Raw genomic sequence first — 25,613 nt, forward strand, 5'->3', positions numbered from 1 at the left:
GTACCAGAACCAGACTGGAATAATATTGACTCAACAACATTAGTAAGAAAATTATTTACAATATATGTTCAGGAAAAAAAATGCTTCAGATTGTAAAAAAGCCTACCTGGAAACAGAACATGCTAGATGCTGTTTATGTTCCTAAAGAACTTACTGCTACTTCATTTCAAGTTTTATCACCATTAATGTGCACTGATCATGGGGATATAAAGATTAATTTGTTGCTAGATACTTCTTCCAAACTTGAAATCTAAACTAATGCACAGAAAAGTAAAACCATTATATGGAAGCAAAAGAACTAGTATGTAGAACTAACTGGAGTTATGTCCTAGGTGGAAAATCTGCAGAAGGAATGTGAACAATTTTGAAAGAGAAATTTTTTGAATGCAAAAAAAATCTAAAAAATGTTTAACTTCAGGAGGATATATTTCCATAAGAAGAAGATACTTGATTAAGGTGAGAGACAAAAAATATAAGAAATGGAAAACAGGTCTACTATGACTTTGAAAACTGAAATAAACAAGCTGGACAGACAAAGTAAACAGTGTGAGACAAAATCAATAAAAAATGAAGAAAATGTATATAAAGACATTGAACATAACAGAAAAACATTGTATAGACACTTAAGATGTGGTAGGAGTAAAGCCATACAAATTGACAAACTGTTAGTAGATTCTTAAATTTATTCTTAGATACAACAGACTATAGATACATTTACAAAATCTTATGCAAAGCAATTTGGCTCCACAAAGGGCATGATAAATTGTCCTAGTGACATTCAGGTAATCTCACATAACTGGATTCAATTTTACTTGACTTAGCCATCACAAACATTGTGCAACTATACCATATACATATCGGTCCTCCATCACAGTCAGCTCTGAAGAACACTCAGTGGCTTTCACTACTATAACCCAACCAAACATGCCTGCAAGCCCTAGTATCTTTAGGGATTTATCTAAGGCAACATTTTTACAAATAGCTGAAGGCTTGATGCAATTCAAAAGCTACTATTCCCATGAGTAGCCAGTAGTTATCACTACAACATTTTCAGAGTGCTTCTATGCTCATCTGAGCGTCTGTAATAAGACATTAGTTCTAATCTTTCACAAATACAATACCATACTTAGAAATAAACTCCTATATGTTGGACCTCTGATATAAGCAAACCATTTAACATAAGAAAACTACATGACAAAAAGCAATTCTTACCCTTAGGAATAAACTGAAAACCTCATGTTCCAAAACTGAATACAGGAAGGTAAAGGGAACTCACAAACAAAATCAAATCTATCAAGATTAAGAAGGAACTGAAAATAACTACCACTATCAAAACATAACCCTGGACCAAAAGCTGACATTCACCAAACAGCCAGGAAAGCAAATTAGTAAAGTTTTAACCAGCTGAAAGCAATCAAGGGATAAAGCAGAGGTGAGGAGTTGACTTCCTTCTTAAAGTACTATGAGATCTATAAAGATATAATTTGTGTGTGCTAACAAATGCTTCCATCACCTTAAAGGCATAGCCAGTGGAATGACTATGGTTCCTGCATATGTATCTGTGGTAGCATTACCTTTCATTGATGAGACAGTTCATCAGCAAGTGAAAAGACTGGAGCAACTAATGGAAAATCATCTGATGCAGAATTATTGGCTTTTTCACTGTTAGATTGCAGAACAATGGGGTCAGGAAGACTACCCTTTACTCTCTGTTGTGCAATCTTGGAGTTGGTATATATAATTACCAGGTGCTGTGGGCTTTGCAGACATGATTGCCCTCCTGCAGAAACAGTGTTTTTGTATTTTTTTTCTATCATTTATTGATCAATGATTTTATGGTGGGCTATTAGCTATTTATCACTTATGGATCAATGTTCTGTTACTTTAATGAAAGTAAGGTTCCTCTCTACATTGCTTATCTGCTTTAAATACTTTCTGTAAGCTTTCATTGGTGACATCTCATTGGTATGGATGACTGTACAAGTTAAATTACATTTGTTTGAGACATTACTAGAAATGTAACTGGCATTTAAAATATTCCTTGTTTTTGATAACACTAGTGTTTGTTTTAGTGAGTGCATGTTATTGAGTGTGTGTGTGTGTGTGGGGGGGGGTGTGTGTCTGTGTGTGTGTGTGTGTGTGTGTGTGTGTGTGTGTGTGTGTGTGTGTGTGTGTGTGTGTGTATGAGTTTGTGACTGAATTCAGATGTGTGAGTATTATTATCATAAAACAAATAATGTGAACTGGAAGCTACGCAATCATATCCATTTCTTTCTGTGAGTGAAAGCTTCCCATCCCCCCTTCATTGACGTTTGCCACCACACCTTCTTAGTTACCATAATCACCTCCAAGCTCTCGGTACCTCTTGGTAAAGGCAGCTGCCCCATACAATATAATAATCACAGTTCTCAGAGGCAGGTAAATACTACATTTGTGAACAGTGACTTCCAACAGGCTGTGGCTAAGGATTCATTCATAAGTAAAGATAAACAAAGAGCTTAATGGACTGTAAACCACCAGGTGTTGTGTATAGTAAACAGAATACTATATGAGTAAACTGTAAACACTCCAGGGGATGGAAGGGGCTAAAGGCATAGTCAACTGTTAACAACTATTAAACCTACAGTGTGCAGGAATGATCTGAAGAACATGAGGCAAAGTAAATGTCACCGAGGGAGGGAGATCAACAGTTTATAATTCTGTCTATAAAAAAGCCTAGATACTAAAGCAGAAAGCCAAATCATGTGACCATTTTAAAGGATCAGACAAAGATATAAATTATAAAAGACTTAATGTCAAATACTTGCATAGGACTGTTTCAAAGAACAGAAAACCAGAGCTATTTTTCCAAGTAATGGGGGCATATTAAACTAATGGTATAGATGACTTGCCTGTTTAAGTGCTTCTCCACCACTAAAAATAGAGACAGAAGCCCTGAGAAGTTTATTTCTACAGTTTCTGTCTGACCAGCATGATTATTCTATATTTAATGGTGTCCCAAAAGCAAAAACATTCAGAAAAATTATTTGACGATGTGCCTAAAAATGATCTTTTCCTAAGGTTTACTGAAAAAGTACATGAATCAGACTGCAAAAAACAAATCTTGAGCAAAACACGAAAATCTGAAATGCTACGTGTGTGTTCAGAAGTGAAGCTCAAAGCATATGACCAGCAAAAATAGACTAGCTGCTTATTAGGAAACTCAAAAGACTAACCCTGCAACACAACTGTCTGGAAGGTCAAGAGTCAGACCATTGGACAAAATGTCAGTAAACTATGCAATCCATAAAAACAGGTCCATAATGTAATATACTCACAACTATAGTCACAGAAATAATACTACCATGAAAATCTTGTCTAGGACAAGTATTAGTAGCAAATGTACTTGGAAACAATAAACCATATTCTGACTACTACAGGATCTCAAATATCAAAGCTTTGGTGATCTGATCACTAGAAACAGCACACGTACAAAGGAAACACCTTACTTAATGAATCCACAGATCACACTACACACAAAACAGTTTTAAACACTGTAATGGCAATTTTTTTTGCAGGTCTGCAGGTCAGAAGGCTTTACAATTGTGTTACTCAGCAAAGTGAGTTTGACCCCTCTCACATGATCGATTATTCCTCCTCTGCGTATTGGGGTACTTCCCAGATATGCCCCTTGGCTAGGGTCACCTTCTCTCTCTAGACAGGAACACCTTTTGTCTATCTGCTATGAACACCCTTTGAACAGGAAGGGAAGTGAACATGGAGAAGGATACTATATGAAGTCAGATGTTGTTTCTGCAGATTGCATTGGAAGACCTAACTTCCCCTTTTATGTACTTGGAATACAATTACACATGTGGAATGAATGTTCCATGGGAGGTATGCTATGCCTCCATCAAGACATATCTCTTAGCTGCACTGCTCCTGTTTCTTGTTACTGCATCCATCTCTGTCAGAGATCCACATTCTCCACTGTGAATCTGGACATCTACAACATACAACTGAACATTCCCACTCTTTTCTCCAGTGAAAGGTGAAAAGGATCTGCTTCTTCTCTCCATTTTCATTGGCCAGATCCTCCAACTTTTGAGCCATTAATAAAATTCATTTCAACTGGGTCATATTCAGGGCTTTCTTCCTGGATGTCTTGTTACTCTATGTATTAATGTATGAAAGCACTTTTCCACACCACTGCTATTTAAACATCTTAATGCTAAGAATGTACAAAGATAAAGAAAGGGAAACAATTGCTGTGATTTACAAATGTTTTCCCCTTTTCTCTGTGCTGGCACAATACCCTGGTCAGCCAGCTAACAGTGAAATAATGCTGCTCAGCCACTGGGACTCACAGTCACTGGCAGCACCCAACAAGTGGGATTCCCCGTAGGATGGACTCAAAGTCAACTGTCAGTCTCTATTTGGGTATCTGATCTGGTGTTCTGTTCTCATGCAAAATGTTATATGCTACCTCCTCACCAAATCAAACACTACTTTCCATCCAGCAGGCTACATTACCTAAGAGCCTCTCAGCTTCTATCTAGCCTTACTCTCTTTCAGTTACTAATACCTTTTAAATCCTCCCAATTCTCCTTTGTCCTCATTACCCCATACTATTTTCACCTCAATGTGAACCTGAACTATTACCATGTTGTTGTTGTTGGTGGTGTGTCTTTCGGCTTTTCCCGGTTAGGGGTCACCACAGCGGAACTCTGGTCCGCTAATAATTGGCAGTAGATTTTTACATGCCGAGTTGCCAGCCCTGATGCACAACCTTCAAAGAAGGTACACCCATTCACGCATGTCTCCACACAGAAGACGCTCTAGCTGAGAATCGAACAGGACAACGTCTAACTGTGAGGTGACAGTGCTACCGCAGCACCACCACCACAGTCTGAACTATTACCATGTAAAACTGCAAAATGTCACTTTCTGTCATAACTGTTGTTTTATCTATTAATTGCTGCTGTACACTTTTTATTACTTTTTGCTCTGTTTTGTTATATGTACAGTTTACTGCCTCTGTGTTTCACTTTTTCTTCTTTGCAAATAATTTTACTCACGCAGTACTTGCAAATGGTCAGTCATGATCAGTGTGCTACTCTGGTAAACAAATATAAACTATACGTCTATAACAGAAGGGACAACACTGTTCGAATACAAGCTTCCCAGTCCATAATTTCTATTACTGATATTAATAGGCATGTGTAGAATCAGTGATGGAACTATTAAACATTTACTTACTGAGTATAAAGTAGAAAGTATGAGTGTATATGTGAATGCATATGGTAGCATGTGTGTGTGTGTGTGTGTGTGTGTGTGTGTGTGTGTGTGTGTGTGTGTGTGTGTGTGTGTGTGTGTGTGTGCGCGCATGTGTGTGTGTGTGTGTGTGTGTGTGTGTGTGTGTGTGTCTGCCTTAACATGTGTGTGTACGTCTGCCTTAATGTGTGTACACATCTATGTGTGTGTGTGTGTGTGTGTGTGTGTGTGTGTGTGTGTGTGTGTGTGTGTGTTGTGTATATAAGAGAATACAAAGTGTGTGTGTGTGTGTGTGTGTGTGTGTGTGTGTGTGTGTGTGTGTGTGTGTGTGTGTGTGTTTTCAGGGTGCTTACATGAGAACATTTTCACTGGCTCAAGTGAGTGATTCTTAGATGTGTAAATTAGGTCTTAATGTGATGTACAGTATGCACATCTCTGACTCTTATTAAGTCTGAGCAACATAACTCGCCTTACTGGAGTAGCTCAACTTATGCTGCTGCAAAGTATCCTATGAACTGCCTCTATATCTTTGCAGAATACTGGCAAGATATTCAACCTAGGACATGGCAACAATGTACATGCAAAAAAAGATGTTACGTACTCACCATAAAATTCCATGTTTGTTGTCCATAATCTCACCTTCATTCTTGACAGTTGTATTCAAAACCAAGCATCGGTTCCAACTTGGCCTAATACTAAAGCTCAAGAGCTTCCACTGGATCGAGGTTATACCCTATCCCATGATGCCTGGCGAGAGTGACCCAGATCTTGTTTGCAAATGCTAAAGACTAGTAGTTATCGAATCAGAAGGTAAGAATAATACCCCTTAACCTATGTCTCATGAGGCGAGAAGGGAATCTGAGAGCTTGTGACCAATTCTAGAAAATTTCATCTCGATCCTCCTGTTAGGGGGAAGGAGGGTGGGATGCAAGAATGAAGGTGAGATTATGGACAACAAACATGGAACATTATGGTGAGTACATAACTTCTTTATGTTATGTTGTCCCATCTCACCTTCATTCTTGATGGTTGGGACAGCATCCCCAGCATCATCTTTCTTGGGTGTCTCAAGGGAATAAACTCTTCAGAACAGTGGAACCAAAGGAAGCCCTATTCCGGGAGGCCACATCTACTTTGTAATGAGTGATAAAGGTATGAGTATTGACCTATGTGGCTGCAGCACAGATTGAATTCAAAGGAAGTCTGGCTTGAAAGGCAGTAGAGGTCAATATAGCTCTAGTCGAATGACCTCAATTCTACCTGGTAGCAGCTTTTGCTGAGAGCTATATGCATAAGAAACGGTGTCTGTAAGACATTTAGATAAAGTGACTCTTGAAACTGGAATGCCTTTCTTATTATCTGAGAAGGAGACAAACAATTGATCAGCTTTTCTAAACTCTCTTGTCCTATGTAAATAGAAGCGTAGCTGTCTATGGACATCCAGTTGGTGAAGATTATATTCTGCCTTGATGCTATAGTTGGGAAAGAAAAGACAGGTAAGTCAACAGACTGATTCAAGTTGGACTCAGAGCATACTTTGGGCAGAAAAGAAGGATTTGTTCTCAGAGAGACTCTGTCTTTAGGGAGGGCAAATAGATAGGGCTTGTAGTTCTGAAACCCTCCTAGCTGAAGTAATGGCTGTTAAGAAAATTGCCTTCCATGTTAGGAACTTGTGCACAAGACTAAGCTGGTACAAATGGAGGGAGAATTAACTTCATAAGTACCAAATTTAGATCCCAAGGAGGTAGTGGCTCTCTTATTGGGGGTCTTAGAAGGAATGTACTCCTCAAAAAAGCTTTACACAAACTGTGATTGTATGGTTAGTGTAGATTTTAAGCTAGTAACTGGGTTAGTAGTGTAAATAATTAAATAAATAAATAAATTAATAAATAAATAAATGAGCGGGAATTGCACATTTATTTATATAAATAGTAGGTAGGAAGTTCCAAGTAGAAGGTTTTTTAATAATAATATGTGTGTTTTTACTATGTGAAATACAATGGTTTTTATTAATGTGAATTTTTAAATGGTTGTAAATCACATGACATTTAAGGGTATTTAAACAGGGGGAAATGATGTATTACTTTGTATCTGATGAAGTTCCGTTTTGTTTGTAAATAATTCAAGGAATGAAAGCGCTTGTACAGCCTTTCTTGGAATATTGGAATACTTTTGTGTGGCTGCCTTACTTAGGAAGTACTTCTGGTGCCTTATTTTTTATGATTGCTGGACATTTTTCTTGGTTTTTTTTGTGGTTTGTGAACTTGTTAACGGCACTACAGGAGGTTTCAGGTAAGGAAAGTGCACTTGTATACTTGGACTGGTGCTATCCCGCTATTTAAACTTGCTGACATTTTTTTGGTTGGTGGAACGTATAAGTATGCAGCAGCAAGAAGAAGAAGTTACTTTAACCCAGTTATTAGCATTGATAAATGAAACCAATGCTAAAGTGGACTCGGTTTGTGATAGTATGAAGGATTTCAACAACAAGAATGAGAGGCCAAAAGGAACGAGTGGAAATACAAGTAGGGCTAGTAGTGGAACGACTGGTGGAAGCGTATCCTACTCGAGGGTGTCGGTGGAAGGTGATCCTCCTATTGGTGAAAATGGCAGAAGTAGGAGGTTGCAGGAAGAAACAAGCTTTCTGCAACAAAATTAATTTGATAATAATACTGATTTTTTTGAGCTGGCTTAACAAGGATTTGAAACAAATGGGTAACTCCCATGAAGGCGTGATGGTGGAAACAGAACCTGCGGTCGATTTAAGGCAGAAAATTTATCGGTTTGAGAAAGCACTAAAGAAATTCAGGGGTTTGCAACTTGATAATGCCTTTTTTGAAGATTGCATGAGGGTGCGTCGTGTGCCCAAAGGTCTGAGGATGTGGAACTTCCCAAACGACTTAGCAAGTGGTTCTGTGTTGCACCAGGAGCTATTGGAATTATTTGACCGCATGGGAATGGAATATATGCGGCTGTTAACTCGGGACAACCAACGGCAGTTAACAGGGCTTAAGGAGGAGATTTTGCACTTACAAAAAGAGATTACTGAACACGAGTTGTTCAGCTGTAATGAAGGCTTATACCAAAGTGTATTTGGAAGGGTGGAACAACATGAAAAAAACATCAAGGTTAGGAAAGGTTAAGAAGTTTAAGAGGGATGAAGAGGAGTATAAAAATAAGAAAGTGTATCCCCTTCCTAGGAATAATGTACAATCGAAGGTGCCATTTGCAGAGGTAGAAGAACAGGACATTCAATTACCATTTGATGAAGAGTGTAATGAAAGAGAAGTTTTTAGAGAATCCAATGTCAATTCTAATGGTGGGCAGGATTTTCAGGAAATGCCGAGGCGTTCAGCAAGGCTAAAAAGCAAAAATGGCCAGTGGACAGCAAGAAACAAAGGCCAGAACCACGGGGGGTATCGGGCGCAGCAGGGGGGTTGGGGCAGATGGCAAGGAGGACTCCCGCGATACCACCAGCGGTAAGTGTGCCATGTAAAAGGGGTACATATAAGACTGCTGATTATTTCTCTAAAATACAACTAACTGATGTCAATGTGTGCAGTACAAATTGTGCAGGGGTGGAAGAACTGCCGAATGACTATTCAGAGGTGATTGATCATACTGAATGTAATGGCATTGTAAAGATTATACAATAGAAGGTAACATACCGTACAATGCATAACCATGTAATGGCCCAAAATGTTGATAAAAAAATAATGAAGTTTGTTAATAATTTGATTAAAGTGTATGCAGGCGATATACCTGGAGTCAGTGTAAATATGGCTGCTGTAAATAGACCAGTGAATGTTGTTTTTGCAGGGGCTGAAGGGGGTGAATGTTATGATATTGATGATATTGACGTTTTAATGGATAGCAACATATTTGTTAATATGCATGATGAATTAACTGTTCAAAATGTTTGCAAAAATGTAATTAAGTCAGCCAATAATTTGGTAGAAGTGCAAGCAGATGACAGTCCTGATTACTGTATTGACATATGACATAGGTGTTTTGAATAGACCGATGAACGTTACATATGTAGGGGATGAAGAGTTTGAATATTATGGTGTAGAGGAAGATGTTGAAAATGTTGATAATGTACAAATAACAGTGCATGATGGCATTATGATTCAAAATGACTGTATTAATGTATTGCATTTTTCTGAAAGTGCAGGGAACATACAAAGTGACACTAACATTTGTGTGTTTGAAGAAATAGGTCAGTTAAATTTGACAACAGATACTCTAGAGCTAGATGAAGGTAAAGTTATAGTTAGTGAATATAGGGGGTTGAAGATATATAATTACACCAATGAGGTGTTGGAAGTGCATCATGGAGAATTATTATTGAAAGGGTTTACATTTGTTCCTAAAGGTCAGAATTATGGAGTGGATACCATATTAGACATTAAGCTGTTTTCTAGATTGATTAATTTGAAAATATTATTGGAAAAGGGTGAAAAAAGTGAAGATTAAGACAATAGAGACATAAATGGATCCTTGTCTAGGAAGAGTAAATACAACCCCCCTCTAGTACCCCGAGTTGCCATTTTTGAAAAACTTACAGAAATGGAAATTAGGAACCTGTTTAGTAAGCAAAGAAAACATAGGTGTGATAATCTAACTAAGGATGAAGACCGTGTGTTGAGGGAATTAATGAAGAATCACAATATCAGGGTTATGAAACTCGATAAAGGGGGTGGGGTTGTTATAATGGATCAATATGATTTTACTAGTAGAATGTTAAGACATTTAAACAATAGTAAATTTTTTACTCCAGCTTCCATGAATGAAATTAATATTTTCAATAGAAGGTTGGATTTTATATTGGAAGACCTTTTTCAGGAATACAGATTTACAATGGAGGAAATAAAATTTTTGAAAGTGGAACACCCAAATGTTGCTTCTTTTTTTGGGATACCCAAAATCCATAAATCTGTCACAGATCCACAGATGAGACCTATAGTCGCTGGGAGAGGAAGTAAAACTGAGCCTTTAGCTAAGATGGTAGTTTTCATTTGAAAAAAAAATTTTGAGGGGAAAAATCACGTTCTCAAGGACTCGTGTCACTTATTGAGGAGTCTAGCAGAGGTTGAATTTAATGAAAAAGTGATTTTTTTTTAAGTACTGATGTTTTGGATTTATACCTAAGTATGCCTCATGAGGAAGGTATGGAAATGTTCCAAAATGCCCTAAGGGAGGGTACTAGGTATTCCAGTGGTTCAGTTTACATGCTATCAAACCTTATGGAACTAGTACTGGGTAATAATTTTGTCTGATTTCAGGGTGAGTATTTCAAACAGACTCAGGGAGTGGCAATGGGAGCTATAGCAGCTCCGATTTTTGCAAATGTAGTGGTATGGTATTGGGAAACAAAATTTGTATTGGAATTAAGGTTTAAGACTAGTGGTGCTGCGGCAGCGTTGTCGCCTCACAGTAAGACGTTGTCCTTTTCAATTCTCAGGTAGATCGTCTTCTGTGTGGAGACATGCATGAATGGGCGTACCTTTGTTGAAGGTTGTGCGTCAGGGCTGGCAACTCGGCATGTAAAAATCTACTGCCAATCATTAGCGGGCTGGAGTTCCACTGTGGTGACCCCTACCCGGGAAAAACCAAAAGACACAATCAAAAAAATCTATAGATACTATAAATTTTTAGATGACATTCTGATTTTGTGGACGGGGAGAGAGGAAGAGGCAGATGAGTTTCTTGAATATGTTAACAATACTACGAATTTTCTAACTTTTACAAGTACTAAAGGAAAGGAAATGGTTAATTATTTGGATGTACATTTGTATAAGAATATGAGTAGTAAGAGCTATGAGTCATCAATCTATAGGAAACCAACTTACTCAAATAGCTTGTTACACTTTGATAGTGAACATCCATTTTGGCAGAAGAGAAATCTTATCAAAGGACAAATGATTAGGGTATCCAGATTAACTAGTGAACATAAAAAAATTGTGGAGGAAATTGTCACTCTGAAGGAGATGTTATTTGCTAAGGGATACCCTAAGACATTGGTTGAGGGACAAGAAAGATATGTAACAGAAAGAAGGATGGGTTGTTACCCACCCCTGCTAAAAAATCCGAATGTGGCAATGGGTGGACAAAATTCACAAGTGGGCTCATTTAGTTGCACCTTAACATATGATGAGCACTCAACATAAATTCGTAGAATAATAGAGAAGAATTGGAATGGAGTGTTTGGTGCTTTAGGTCTTATTGATAAGTTTGGCCCTAGCCCTAGGATAGTATATAGAAGGGGTAATAATATGAAGACCCTTTTTGAAAGAAGTCAAAATAAGGGGAACCGGATGTTGATGGGGAAGATGAGTACTTGTGGGTGTTGCAGGGAATGTAGATTTATGTATGAAACAAGGAACTTGATTACTGAAGGTTATGATAGGGTTATTAATATAAATGGTAATTATAACTGTAGGACTAAGGGGGTTGTATATGTAGCCCTATGCCAAACCTGTAAGGCCTACTACATAGGTAAAACTGAAAATGAATTGAGAAAGAGAGTATATCAACACAATTATGCTATTAAAAAACAGGATGGTATGAATGCCCTGTTTAGGCATAGTGTTATGTGCAAAGATTTTAATAAAGTTAGGTTTTGTGTGTTGGAGAAGGTTAAAAAACAAGAGAGAGGAGGCAACTGGTCTAATTTTCTTGAATTTAGAGAGACCTTTTGGCAAATATTATTGAATGCAACCATGAAACCAGGCTTAAATGATAGAATATCAATTAATAGTATGCTTAATATGAGAGTAGAACATATTTGAAATTAATTAGTAAACAAGAGTAATAAAGGTTAGGTATATAATTATTAGAGTTGAATGTAAATAGTAGAACATCTTGATTGTATGGTTAGTGTAGATTTTAAGCTAGTAAGTGGGTTAGTAGTGTAAATAATTAAATAAATAAATTAATAAATGAATTAGCGGGAATTGCACATTTATTTATATAAATTGTAGGTAGAAAGTTCCAAGTAGAACTTTTTTTAATAATACTATGTGTGTTTTTACTATGTGAAATATAATGATTTTTATTAATGTGAATTTTTAAATGGTTGTAAATCACATGACATGCAAGGGTATTTAAACAGGGGGAAATGATGTATTACTTTGTATCTGATGAAGTTCCGTTTTGTTTGTAAATAATTAAAGGAACAAAAGTGCTTATACAGCCTTTCTTGGAATATTGGAATACTTTTGTGTGGCTGCCTTACTTAAGAAGTACTTCTGGTGCCTTATTTTTTATGATGACAATCTGTGGGACATAATATTGGATCCCTTGACTCCTACGTGGAAGTTTGAAATGGCACCTAGTTGTACTCATACAGTGGCTGCAGTTGCACCTTGATTGAAAATTTCTGCTAAAAACTCAGGAATTGAAGAAATCTAGGCTATAAAGGGATCTAAATTATTTTTGGCAGCCCAGCAAGAAAACCTTTTCCATTTGCTAGCATACAGTTTCCTAGTTGTGTTCTTGTGTGAAGAAACCAGAATGTATCGCACTGCTGGGGAAATGTTTGGAAGCCTGGCTAAGATGGGAAGTGGAACAACCAAGCTGTCAGCTTGAGGGTCTGAATAGAGGGGTGGAGCATCCCTAACTGATGGGTCAGAAAGTCTGGTACTGGGTCGAGCATCCACGGCTCCTCCTGGAGATGGGACCAAAGGAAAGGGAACCAGATTTGTCAAGGCCAGTACAGAGTGATAAGAATTAGTTTGCGACTCAATGACTTTGCTTTCTGAAAAAATTTGGGTATCAATGGAAAAGGGGGAAAAGCATAAACTAGTCCCAGGGACCAATCATGAACAAGTGCATCACTTGGTGACTCCCCCAGATGGGGGATTAGGGCAAGGTAGCTGCTGCATTTGGAGTTCATGGAAGTGGCAAAGAGGTCACAGCAAGGCTGGCCCCACTTGCAAAAAATTTGGTTTGCAACTTCTTGTTTCAGAGACCTCTCGTGAGGCATAAGAATTGCCCAGCTTAATTTGTCTGTCATCACATTGGATTTTTCTGGAATGTGCATTCTAGTCAGAAAACATTGAGAAGAAATTGCCCATTGCCATACTCTTTGAGCCTCTCGACACAGAGGGTAGGATCTGGTTCCATCTTGTTTGTTGCTGTACGACACCACAGATATATTGTCTGTCTGTATTGCAATTGTACCTGTTGGAAGAGAGCTCTGGAATGTTTGCAACACCAGAAGCACCACTATCATCTCCAAGACATTGATGTGCAAGTGGGAGTCATGTTCCTGCCAAGTCCCTTAGACAGTCTGTCCAGGATAATGCCTCCCACCCTATCTGGGAAGCATCCATGGTCACTGTAGCTGCTGAATAGGGTAAAACAAATGGTCTGCCTATAGTCACCTGTGTGGACTGAAGCCACCAACGTAGGTCCCTTTTGCAGGTTTCTATAATGCAGATCTTGTGTGACATGGGTAACTCCTGCATGGACCACTGAGCAAAATGCAGCCACTGTAATACTCTCATGTGTAGACGCACCAGTGGAACTAATGTTATTGCAGCTGCCATTGACCGCAGAACCTTGAGAACAAACTTAGCCTGCACTTTCCTTTTCAAGAGCAAAATTTATACCTGATAGTGCAGAGTTTGCACTCTTTCGTAAGGCAGTTTTGCTACCATGTCTTTTGTGTTTAAGTCTGTTCCTATGAATGTAATATGCTGTGAAGGCAACAAAGCAGATTTTTCATAATTTAAGGTGATACCTAGCTCTGAGCATAGATGGATAGTGGTGTCCCTTGCCTTGGTCAGTAGATGCTGGGTAGTGGCGGTGAGCAGCCAGTCATCTAAGCACAGAAATACCTGGAATCCTAGCTGTCTCAAGTTAGCAGTGACTACTAACATGCATTTGGTAAACACTCTAGGGGCTGTAGTGAGTCCAAAGGGCAGAGCTCTGAATTGGTAGTGACTGGCTTCCAGCCAGAAGCGTAGATATCTCCTGGATTGCCTGTCCATTTTTATATGATAGTACACATCCTGGAGATCGATGGAGCACATACAATTGTCCTTTCCCAGAAAGGGAAGTATGGACTGCAGTTTCACCATTCAGAACTTTGTTTTCTTGATGGACTTGTTCATTCTGCTGAGATCCAAAATGGGCCTCCAGTCCCCTGTCTTCTTTGGAACTCAAAAGAACCTTGAGTAAGTTCCGGATCCGATTTAGTCTGCAAGGACTTCTTGGATGACTCTTTTTTCTAGCAATCTTTGAATTTCTAGGGTTGCTTGATCCCTTTGACAGGGTGAAATGTCTTGGACCGATCTTGGTGGTGGTGGAGTAGAGAAGGGTATGTGGTATCCCCTGGATATAATCAACTGTACCCATTTGTCTTGGGTGATACCTAGCCAGGCTTTTGGGTACAGAGATAGTCTATTCCTGACTGCCTCCAGAGGTGGGCAGGCGGGCCCCCTCTGCCACGAGGGTGGCATCTTCCATTGTTATTTCCCCCTCTGCCCCAGGCAGAAAATTCACCATGTGCATCCAGAAAAGCTCTATGGGATTTCCAGAACCACATCTTTTCACCCTTCTGGCCTTTGGGCTAAGGCCTGGTAGGGACAGAGAAATGTACTCCCATAGCAGACAGAGTTTTGCCTTCTTGCTTGCACCTGGTCAGAGTCTCTTTTACCCTTTAGCCCAAACAAATGAACAGATGGGCTGTCAAAAGAAGTGTTTATAAAGGAAAACTAAAAGGGTTCAGCAAACTCACAAATGCACATCCAGGAATGTCTTCTGAGAGCTATTCCTGTGCCTGCTGCCCTACTCACTCCATCTGCTGCATATGAGATGAGGCACATGGAGGAGTTCACTACAGAGTTCAAAGTCACAAGCTGAGAGTTTATCTTGTCCAGCACCCCCTCAGCTGAAGCGCCTTGGAGGGAATCTCCTAGCTCTTTCAGGAGATCCCTCTGAGGTCAGGTAAAATGGGATAAATAGTTCAGCAACCTGAGAGTAAAGGCCGCTGAGGAAAATATATGTTTCCCATATCTATCCATCGTTTGAGACTCCTTATTCAGTGGATGGACAGATGTAGAAGTCTCAGCTAATTCCTTCTTGGTGGCCACTGCCACCACCATTGTATCTTTTGGGACACCTTTGGATAAAAAGTCCTTATTGTCTGGGGCCGTAATAAATTTGTTGGGCCTCCTTAGAATGCGTTCCACTGATTCTGGAGAGCCCCATGCCTTTCGACTGACTACTCCCAGGAGTTTGTCGAAAGGCGGAGACACCCAAGAGGTGGAGGGTTGAGATCCAAATGCCGCCAGGTATACAGACTCATCTTTAGAAGGGGAAAGGTTCTTCCAACCACCTCTCTGTTTCAAGATCTCTAGGATGTCTGAAAATGAGACATCCTCAGAGGGTGACTGTGCGGACCCTTCTGAATCCTCTAAGTCCATATCTGATGTTACAGACTCAGTGGAGTCCAAATGCTTCCTCTTATAAGTCCTCTTCCAAGGGACCTCCTCAGAGGGGATGCTTTGGGGAGGTTTCAGAAGAGGGGGGTTGCCCATTTTGGTGTCCTGGGGCATTGGTTCTCTACACTTGGGCTGGAGGGATGATACAGAGGATGACACTGGTCCTTTTGGGGGAAGAGTAGCTGGAGCCAAGGGTGGAGCAATCTGAGGATGCAGCATGCTTCTCATCACCTCAAAGGCATCACAAACCTGGCCAAAGGAACCCGGAGATCCCTCCCGTGCCAAGGAGGATGGCTCTGAGGCTGATGTTAGTGCCAAACTCACCTGCGCTTATGCCCCGAGAGGAAGAATCGGATACGAGAAGGGTCTGATCCATCTCTTGTCCCCGGACCCGACGAGGGAGTTTCAGCTCCCAGACCCCTTGATAGAAGAAAGCATTGACGAGGTCAGAGCAGAAGTTGAGGCCGATATACTAGTAGTGGTTTTCAGACCTGACAGTTCCATCGCATGGAGTTCCAAGCACTCTGGCTCTGAGCTCATCTGAGTCAGAAGAGGAATAGAAGAAGATTTCTTCGAAGACTTTTCAGAAGAGAGACACTGAGAGCATTTTTATGGCTGATTCCCTTCTATTGCCACATCAAAAGGACCTTTAAGCAAAGTCCTCACAATAAGTTTATTCCTGCGTTCCTGTAGGACCCTAGAACTGAACCCATGGCAGATCAAGCAGGAGTCCTGGTGATGAGCGGCACCTAAACAGTAGACACAGCTAGTGTGCTGGTCAGTCAGAGACATCTTTTGTGTGCACGAGTCACACTTTTTGAAGCCAAATTGTTTGGCTTCTTTGGCTTTTTCACCTGAATCTTTAGACATTTTTAGTGGTAATAAAGAGAAAAACTATTATCACCCCACTAACACAACTACAAAAAACAGCAAGAGAAACTAACTCTAAACAACAAGTTTTCTACTTCTTTTTTTTTTTTTTTAAGAACAGCTAGGGTCTCTAACCTAATTGACGATCTCCTCTAACCAGAGGAGACATCTCTAACTAAAATGATGACCCTCAGTGAAAAGGGATTGCAAAAAAAAAGAGATGGGGAGCCCTCTAAGTTAAACGGGCTAATGCAACAAGGACAAAAAAACAAACCCTCGAATTTAAACAGGTTCGCTGAGGATAAAAATAAAGTTTAACAAGATAGGGATATAAGAACGGGCCTTTGAGGGAAATGGCAGCCCACACAAGAAGAAAACCACAACAGCGGTAACACAGATAGATCTATTAATGCACACACACCAAAAAATCCTCTAAGAAGATAAGGGAAAGGTTTTTAAAGGTTGACAAACCTAATTAAGAAGACAAAATAGACCAAAAAATATCAAAATGATAAAACTTAGCCTGAGCCATTGAAACACAATCTCAATCCAACAAAGTGGCAAATGAGATCTGGGTAACTCTTGCCAGGCATCATGGGATATGGTATGGCCTTGAGCTAGTGGAAGCTCTCGAACTTTAGTATTAGGCCAAGTCAGAACCGATGCTCAGTTCCGAACCCAACCATCAAGAATGAAGGTGAAATGGGAGAACATAACATTGATGACTTTATGCATGTAATATCCATCGTTTAAATGAAAGAATAATGAGGAAAACTATCAAAATCCGCCTGACTCCACGATACAGAGGGATGGAGCCCTGGCTGTCACACAGATGATGACAGGTGATTAGTGGTCCTGGCACTGGTGGAGCCAGACAGGGTGGAATGATATGGACAGCCCACTTGCCTCTCCCCCAAGGGGTAGGGATGGTGTGTAAACTTGGGGACATAATGAGAGATGTGATTTTCTTGGAGGGGATTGGGGAAAGTTCTCCTTTCATTCTTTTCAGATGACCCATTGCAAGTCCCGATCACCACATTAGACATAGTGCATGCAGAGAGGTTAGGGCCAAAGAAAACAGAGAAATCACAAACCACCTATGATGGCTGTCTGAATGATGGCTCTTTCCAGTCAATCCCTCACCGTGGAGATAGGGAAGAATGGGATGAACCAGCTAGGAGTGAGACAATCATCAAGAGGTAGTGAAGACATCATATGTGAGAAAAAATGCAATCCTGTGGGAAGCTGTAGCTTAACATCACCATAAGGTTGACAGAAAAGGCAGCATAATTTGTTTGTTTAACTTTTAATTCAAGGGAATGTTACCATTTTTGATTTGCTGACAGTTATACCTTAAATCAGAACTAGAGAGTATATAATTAGAATTCTGTATATGGAAGTTCAATCACAGTATGCTAATATAGACCCCAATTGCTTAATAGATTAAGCCTTGTTCTCTTAAGCCAGGAATTATGGGTTTGAGACCCATCTGGGGTGATGCAATCTAAAAGTTATTCTACCCTGTGATCATTGATTATTGGGAAATTGGGGCATGAATGGCTAGGCTTAAAAAGTCTGTAGAGCCATTAGCCTAATAACCTCCTATGTAAACTCAAATTAGTCTACATAACCAATGCAGCCTTCTGTGAAAGAGATTGTCATCAGTGCCTTCAATTGTTTCAGAGGTTCATAGGTGTGTTCATAAGTGTGTACTAGGCTAATGGCCCTGGAGCCTATATAAGCCTATTCCAAGAAGATTGCTTGGCATCATGCCGCCCAAAGTTAGTTCCCAGTGCCCCTGTCAAGCAAGGCTACTGAAGTGATCCCGGGGTGAGCTTTCTAGTGCCTATCCACTCATCAAGCTTTCTCTTTAAGAGGGCCAGTGAAGTGCTCTACTTGACGTGAATGGGAAGTTTGTTCCAGAGTATAGGAAGTCTCTGGGTTAGGAACCTGTCCCTCCAGCATGTTCGGTTTATTGTGGTAATGAGGTTTAGGTCTCTGGAGTGTGTGGCATGGAGGAATTGGAATTTCTTTAGGTGTAGCATATCTAGCAGCACTGGGTCAGACATGGCTTTGTAGGTCAATTAGGATCGCCTCTAAGTAGGCGATATGAGACAGAGTATAGCTGGAGCATTTTGAGTCTGTCCATATAGAGCATGTGTCTAAGGCCTAAGATCCTTTTAGTGAGGGATTTTTGTGGCCTTTCCAGTTGTTGTAGGTGTCTAGTGAGGTACATACCAAGTGGGGCATTATATTCTATAATAGGTCTAATGAGGGAAGAGTAAAGAGGGATTTCCTTAACAAGTTTTACGAATGAAAAGTCATTTTTACAGATACAGCTATGATTCCATGTATTACAGTTACAAAATGCATTGACTGTTTTTATATAAAGTGCAAAATAATAAAAAAATGGATACATGATACAACTATGATGATGCATGCAGCTTCATCTATCTGATTCTATGGCACGCTGTGTCATTACTATCATCTTACAAAGATGGCAGATTTCAGTTCATTCCCAAACTAAATGTAATATGAAGCTACAACAATTTACTGAAAACTCATCAAGAAAATAACCAGCTTCATATTCCTTTTTAAAACAATGTCACACATGCACAAGCACCCCCCCCCCACACACATATACACTCTCATATCAGGTATGCCTAGTTCACGTTCTCTGACTGTTCCCTTCTGCCCTTATTTGTTCTCACAATTATTTTTCCTGTACTCTACAGTAGTACCATATACTGCTATTCTACTGTCTGCACACAACTTCATCCGGTCACTTACTCACACTGTATCTTATGATAATAATCATCTGCATTTTGTCTTTCTCACTCCAGTTGTCCTTTTTCTTCACTCTTCACTTAGAAACTGCTTTTCTAACCATAAAGCATACTTTCATCCTGTTACTCTTGCGGGTAACATATAAATTGTTAGCATTCCCCTTCCTGGCCTGCCTATTTTCCTTGTATTTGTATTGCTTCTTCCTGTCTCCCAGTGATACACATTTATTTACTTGTTGAAAGAGTAGATGACGTGGTCAGAAATCCCCTTTCTGCCACCGTTGTGGCCATTGAAAAGAGTATGGCAATACTGCAATGTTACTAAAATAAAACGAAATGCATGTTCATTAGGTTTATAAAAAGGTAAGGACAGTGACGTGTTACACAATGAGGGGGAATCCCACACTGATGACATCACGGACCTTTTCCCTCATTCATGGACTATCAATACTATCTAGCAGCACATTGAATCTTGATTCAATCTGCATATTTACGATGCATTTGTCACCTGCACCGAATGTGCCACTGTTTGTGGAGAAACAGAAAATATTAGCTTGAAGAAGTATTTATATACATGAAGTCTAAATTATTTAAAGGATAGATAGATGAGTACCTTATTCTGCCTGGCACCACTAACTGTTATATTCATTGTAACAATACAATCTTAGCAGAAGACATACACTCTGAAAAATGTATGTTCCAGTAAGTCCTAAACTCTGTCAAACAAGACAGATATTTTGGTTGTAATGCTTGGCAGGGAAAACACATTAGTAACTTGTTAGCAGTGCAGAATGGTGAAATGATAAATTCTTTATTAAGAAATAAGCCATAAAATTAAGTTTACTCTAAAAATTATTAGACTCGGTAAACTCTTGTTTTCTCTAAAAAGAACAGCATTTATCACACTGTTGTCTTTGTCCTTACCCCCTTTCACCTTCAATTCATATTATTCATATGAAAAACATTTTCCAGGAGAAACCACTCAGGAGAACAAGCATTAGCAATAAGACAACAACGTTATGAATTTCAAATAGCTTACCTGGGAAATCTTCAGTTTTGGTGACTCTACGATTCCTGAAAGGTCTGCTAGATCACTAAATATATCACTGATGCCCATTTCAGGTAGTAGTTCATGAAGTTTGTAGGATGCCTTAATAGAAAACTTTGGAACGTGCAGATTTATATTGCTTTGAACAAAAAATATATAAAAATAAAACAAAACAAAATTATTATTTGTTTGCTTTTTCAGACTAAAGAAATGCAGCTTGTCCATGAAAATCTCTCTGCCTAGTCAAACATACATCAAAAGTTACTATATAATTTATTTGCAATTTTTCGCTTGAGCTTAAAACATGTCAAAATATTGTTGTGGTCCTTTCTAAACACCTGTTATTCAGCAACTCTAGTGGGCAGCTGCAACAAGTACCCCTTGATCCTTTGCCCAATGACTCATTGTTTTCGCTAACTGCAGCTTAGGATTTCAAAGTCCCTGCACTTCCATGTTGAAGATTATAATGACTATTTTTAGGATGCTGATGGGCCCTGGTAAGTTAAAAATATCTGAAAATTATTAAAAGTATTATGCTTAATTTGTTCTGCTGTCACATGTTGATACATACCATTATCAGCTTGATTAAGATATGATCCTTTGTCATACTTATGATATGCCTAAACAAGCACCTGATATACTGGAATGCATATGTACAAGAGCTCTACACAATTCATAAAATCCCTGTAAATGTGGAAGGCATTGGCTCACATCATTGTGTGTCTGGAATGATTGAGGTATGGAAAATATATGCAAATGGTATTGTTTTACTTAGTATTGTTTAACTTCTTTTACAACTCACAGAGATGACAATACATGTGTGTTTGTGGTTACCACACACACACACACACACACACACACACACACACACACACACACACACACACACACACACACACACACACATTGTATGACAACATGTTCATATTAACGACAGCAAAGTCAAGACATTCTATCCTGATATGTTGACATCTACTTAGCAAAATATGGTTAAGCAACACCTCAGTCTACATATTATAGAACATCCATTACAATTATAGAGTGCATTTGGAGGCCTTAAGTGCATTTTCCATTTCTGTCACTCTACCCACCATGCTGACAGCTGAGGTCGTAGAATATTGAATATATTCTAGGTAATGGAGCTTTGCAAGAATAGGAAATGAGAATCTGAAATTTATGAAGCTCTGCCTATTCCTCTGACCAAAAGAATATATGACCAATTAGAGCCATGGCAAAACAGGACATGCACAAAGCATTTTATACACACAGCAAAACTTGTCCGTCTTTTAAAATGAAATAATTTCACAATTTGGGGAGTGTTTTACTAAATGGAAAGAGAGGGGATCTGAACGCACTTTTAGAAGGGAGAAAATGTCATGGAAGTTACATTTTTCGTCATACTGATCCCTTTCTGGACATTACTTCATGCTGATGAAGGGGCTTGTGTATCTCAGTGCAACTCTGAACTATACTGTGTAGGGGCACCCAAGATCAGATGAAATAAGGTCCACAAAAGAAGGCAATGGCAAGCCAGTCCAGTGCTTTTGCCAAGAAAACCCTACGGACAAATTCAAACAAAACCACTATCAAAAAATGATACAGGAAGGTGGGACCCTGAGATCTGAAAGTGCTCAACATACTGCTGGAAAAGAGCAACAAACAAGTATGATCAGTGCTAGAGATTAAGATGTCGATGGATCAAAGCCAGATGGATGACAATCTGCTGATATGCTCATACATGAAAGCAATGCCAAATACTCAAAGAACTAAACGCAGCTGGAACTTGGAATGAAAGAACTAGGAACCAAGGTAAACGTGAAGTATTAATGAGGAGATGACGAGAATAAAGACTGGCATCCTGGGTTTTAGTGAAATACAGTGGATGGGAGTCGGCCATATTACAATAGATATTCATCTTCTGCTATGGAAAAGAATTTCACACAGGAAATAAAGCAGACCATGAAGTTAACAGAATGGTGAATCAGTCCTCATTTCCAACCCCAAAAAGAGTAGAATGATCTTAATCAGACTACAAGGTAAACCATTTGGCATTACAGTGATAAATGTTTATGCTTTGGATATGGATGCTGAAGTGGAGGAACTTGATCAGTTTTAATGATATTTGAAACAAAGTTTTGAAATAACGCCAAAACATATGTTACATTCATCACAGGTTATTGGAATGCTGAAGTTTGTTGTCAAACTATAAGTGGAATAACGGTCAGGTTTGGCCTTGGATGACAAAATGAAGTGGGACATTGAATATAATGCACTGGTCATAGCAAATAGTCTCTTTCAGCAGTCTAAGAGTTGGCTTTACACATACCTATTAGCAGTCAGTCAGTACTGAAAACAGACTGACTATATATGTTGCAGTTAACGATGGAAGAGTTCTATACAGTTAGCACAAACAAGATCTAGATATGACTGTCGCTCAGATCATAAGTTTCTTATTGCAGAGTTTATAAATAAATTCAAGAAAGCAAGAAAATCACCTAGGCCAGTGAGATATGAGCTCATGATTAGTCTAAACAAATATGAAGTTGGGGTGACAGATTTTAAGGAATTAGACCTGGTGGAATCAGCACCTGAAAAGCTATGCACAGAAGATCATCATTTTGTCCAGTAGGTGGCATTAAAACATTCCAAATATGAAGTCTGTAAAGGTAAAATGGCTCTGTGGATGCTTTAGTATTGGCTGCAGAAAGAATGAGAGCAAAAGGTGATGGACACAGGAAAAATTTGTCAAAATGAATGCAAAGCTTCAGAGAATAGCAAGGAGAGACAGTGAGGTATAAGTAACGTTGCTGTATCTGGGGGTATTCCCTTTTGTCTGAGTTTTGGTGATCTTTGAGTTAGTTTATATAAGCAGTTATGGCAGATTAAGCTCCCCCACTCCCCCACACACACACTGAGGATTGTAGGGGGCTTGCCCCGTCCCCAAAAAAAAAAAAAAAATATATATATATATATATATATATATATATATATATATATATATATCTATGTGTGTGTGTGTGTGTGTGTGTGTGTGTGTGTGTGTATGTATACACACACACACACATATATATATATATATATATATATATATATATATATAATATACATACTTTATACATATATATCTATATCTAATCTATAATCTATATCTATATATATATATATATATATAAATAAAATATATATATATATATATCTATACCTATCTATCTATATCTATATCTATATATATATATATATATATATACATATATATATATATATATATATATATATATATATATATATATATATGGAAAACACCAAGGCGAAGCAACCCAAGAATGTGCAAAAACAGATATAACCCAATGGAAGGACCACGTACGTGATATAATCCCAAGCACAGTCCGGTGCTAGCTTGTTAATCCAATAATATACAATCACATTCGACAAAAAAGTATAATCACCGTTGAATTTCCTTAGATAAAAGCCATTTAATAAAAGATAAAAAGATAAAAATGTGAGCGCTTTCACGGGCATACACTCCCGCTTCCTCAGACATAATATTTTTCACAAAGCCAAACTTTAAATTCTCTGGGTCAAGCAAGTACAACCAATGAACATCGTTAGACGTAACTTCCTGTGTGTATGCATAACACATTTAAAATTAAAAATTAACTACATTCAGTTACTACAAATCATTGTCATAGTAAATATGTGCTCAATATTTTAAAACAATTTCAAACTTGTCAAGAACCTGTATACATCAATTAATCTGCATGTTAAATATGATGCGACATATGTACAAGAGCTCTACACAATTCATAAAATCCCTGTAAATGTGGAAGGCATTGGCTCACATCATTGTGTGTCTGGAATGATTGAGGTATGGAAAATATATGCAAATGGTATTGTTTTACTTAGTATTGTTTAACTTCTTTTACAACTCACAGAGATGACAATACATGTGTGTTTGTGGTTACCACACACACACACACACACACACACACACACACACACACACACACACACACACACACACACACACACACACACACACTGTATGACAACATGTTCATATTAACGACAGCAAAGTCAAGACATTCTATCCTGATATGTTGACATCTACTTAGCAAAATATGGTTAAGCAACACCTCAGTCTACATATTATAGAACATCCATTATAATTATAGAGTGCATTTGGAGGCCTTAAGTGCATTTTCCATTTCTGTCACTCTACCCACCATGCTGACAGCTGAGGTCGTAGAATATTGAATATATTCTAGGTAATGGAGCTTTGCATGAATAGGAAATGAGAATCTGAAATTTATGAAGCTCTGCCTATTCCTCTGACCAAAAGAATATATGACCAATTAGAGCCATGGCAAAACAGGACATGCACAAAGCATTTTATAAACACAGCAAAACTTGTCCGTCTTTTAAAATGAAAGAATTTCACAATTTGGGGAGTGTTTTACTAAATGGAAAGAGAGGGGATCTGAACGCACTTTTAGAAGGGAGAAAATGTCATGGAAGTTACATTTTTCGTCATACTGATCCCTTTCTGGACATTACTTCATGCTGATGAAGGGGCTTGTGTATCTCAGTGCAACTCTGAACTATACTGTGTAGGGGCACCCAAGATCAGATGAAATAAGGTTCACAAAAGAAGACAATGGCAAGCCAGTCCAGTGCTTTTGCCAAGAAAAAACCATACGGACAAATTCAAACAAAACCACTATCAAAAAATGATACAGGAAGGTGGGACCCTGAGATCTGAAAGTGCTCAACATACTGCTGGAAAAGAGCAACAAACAAGTATGATCAGTGCTAGAGATTAAGATGTCGATGGATCAAAGCCAGATGGATGACAATCTGCTGATATGCTCATACATGAAAGCAATGCCAAATACTCAAAGAACTAAACGCAGCTGGAACTTGGAATGAAAGAACTAGGAACCAAGGTAAACGTGAAGTATTAATGAGGAGATGACGAGAATAAAGACTGGCATCCTGGGGATTAGTGAAATACAGTGGATGGGAGTCGGCCATATTACAATAGATATTCATCTTCTGCTATGGAAAAGAATTTCACACAGGAAATAAAGCAGACCATGAAGTTAACAGAATGGTGAATCAGTCCTCATTTCCAACCCCAAAAAGAGTAGAATGATCTTAATCAGACTACAAGGTAAACCATTTGGCATTACAGTGATAAATGTTTAT

General features: G+C 38.7%; 1 protein-coding gene across 3 annotated transcripts in view; it reads right to left on the bottom strand.

The window, feature by feature from the left end:
* LOC122804624 (alpha-1-antitrypsin homolog) overlaps positions 1-25,613 on the bottom strand; it is a 150,599-nt gene that overhangs the window by 21,524 nt on the left and 103,462 nt on the right. For all 3 annotated transcript variants that reach the window (XM_044074594.1, XM_044074596.1, XM_044074595.1), the window contains exon 4: positions 20,400-20,547. In XM_044074594.1, the coding sequence (XP_043930529.1) occupies positions 20,400-20,547 (148 nt within the window). The remainder of the gene's footprint in view (positions 1-20,399; positions 20,548-25,613) is intronic.

Source organism: Protopterus annectens, chromosome 6.part0 (assembly GCF_019279795.1).
Source record: "Protopterus annectens isolate FY-2018-M chromosome 6.part0, PAN1.0, whole genome shotgun sequence".
In the NCBI taxonomy this organism is placed as follows: domain Eukaryota; kingdom Metazoa; phylum Chordata; order Ceratodontiformes; family Protopteridae; genus Protopterus; species Protopterus annectens.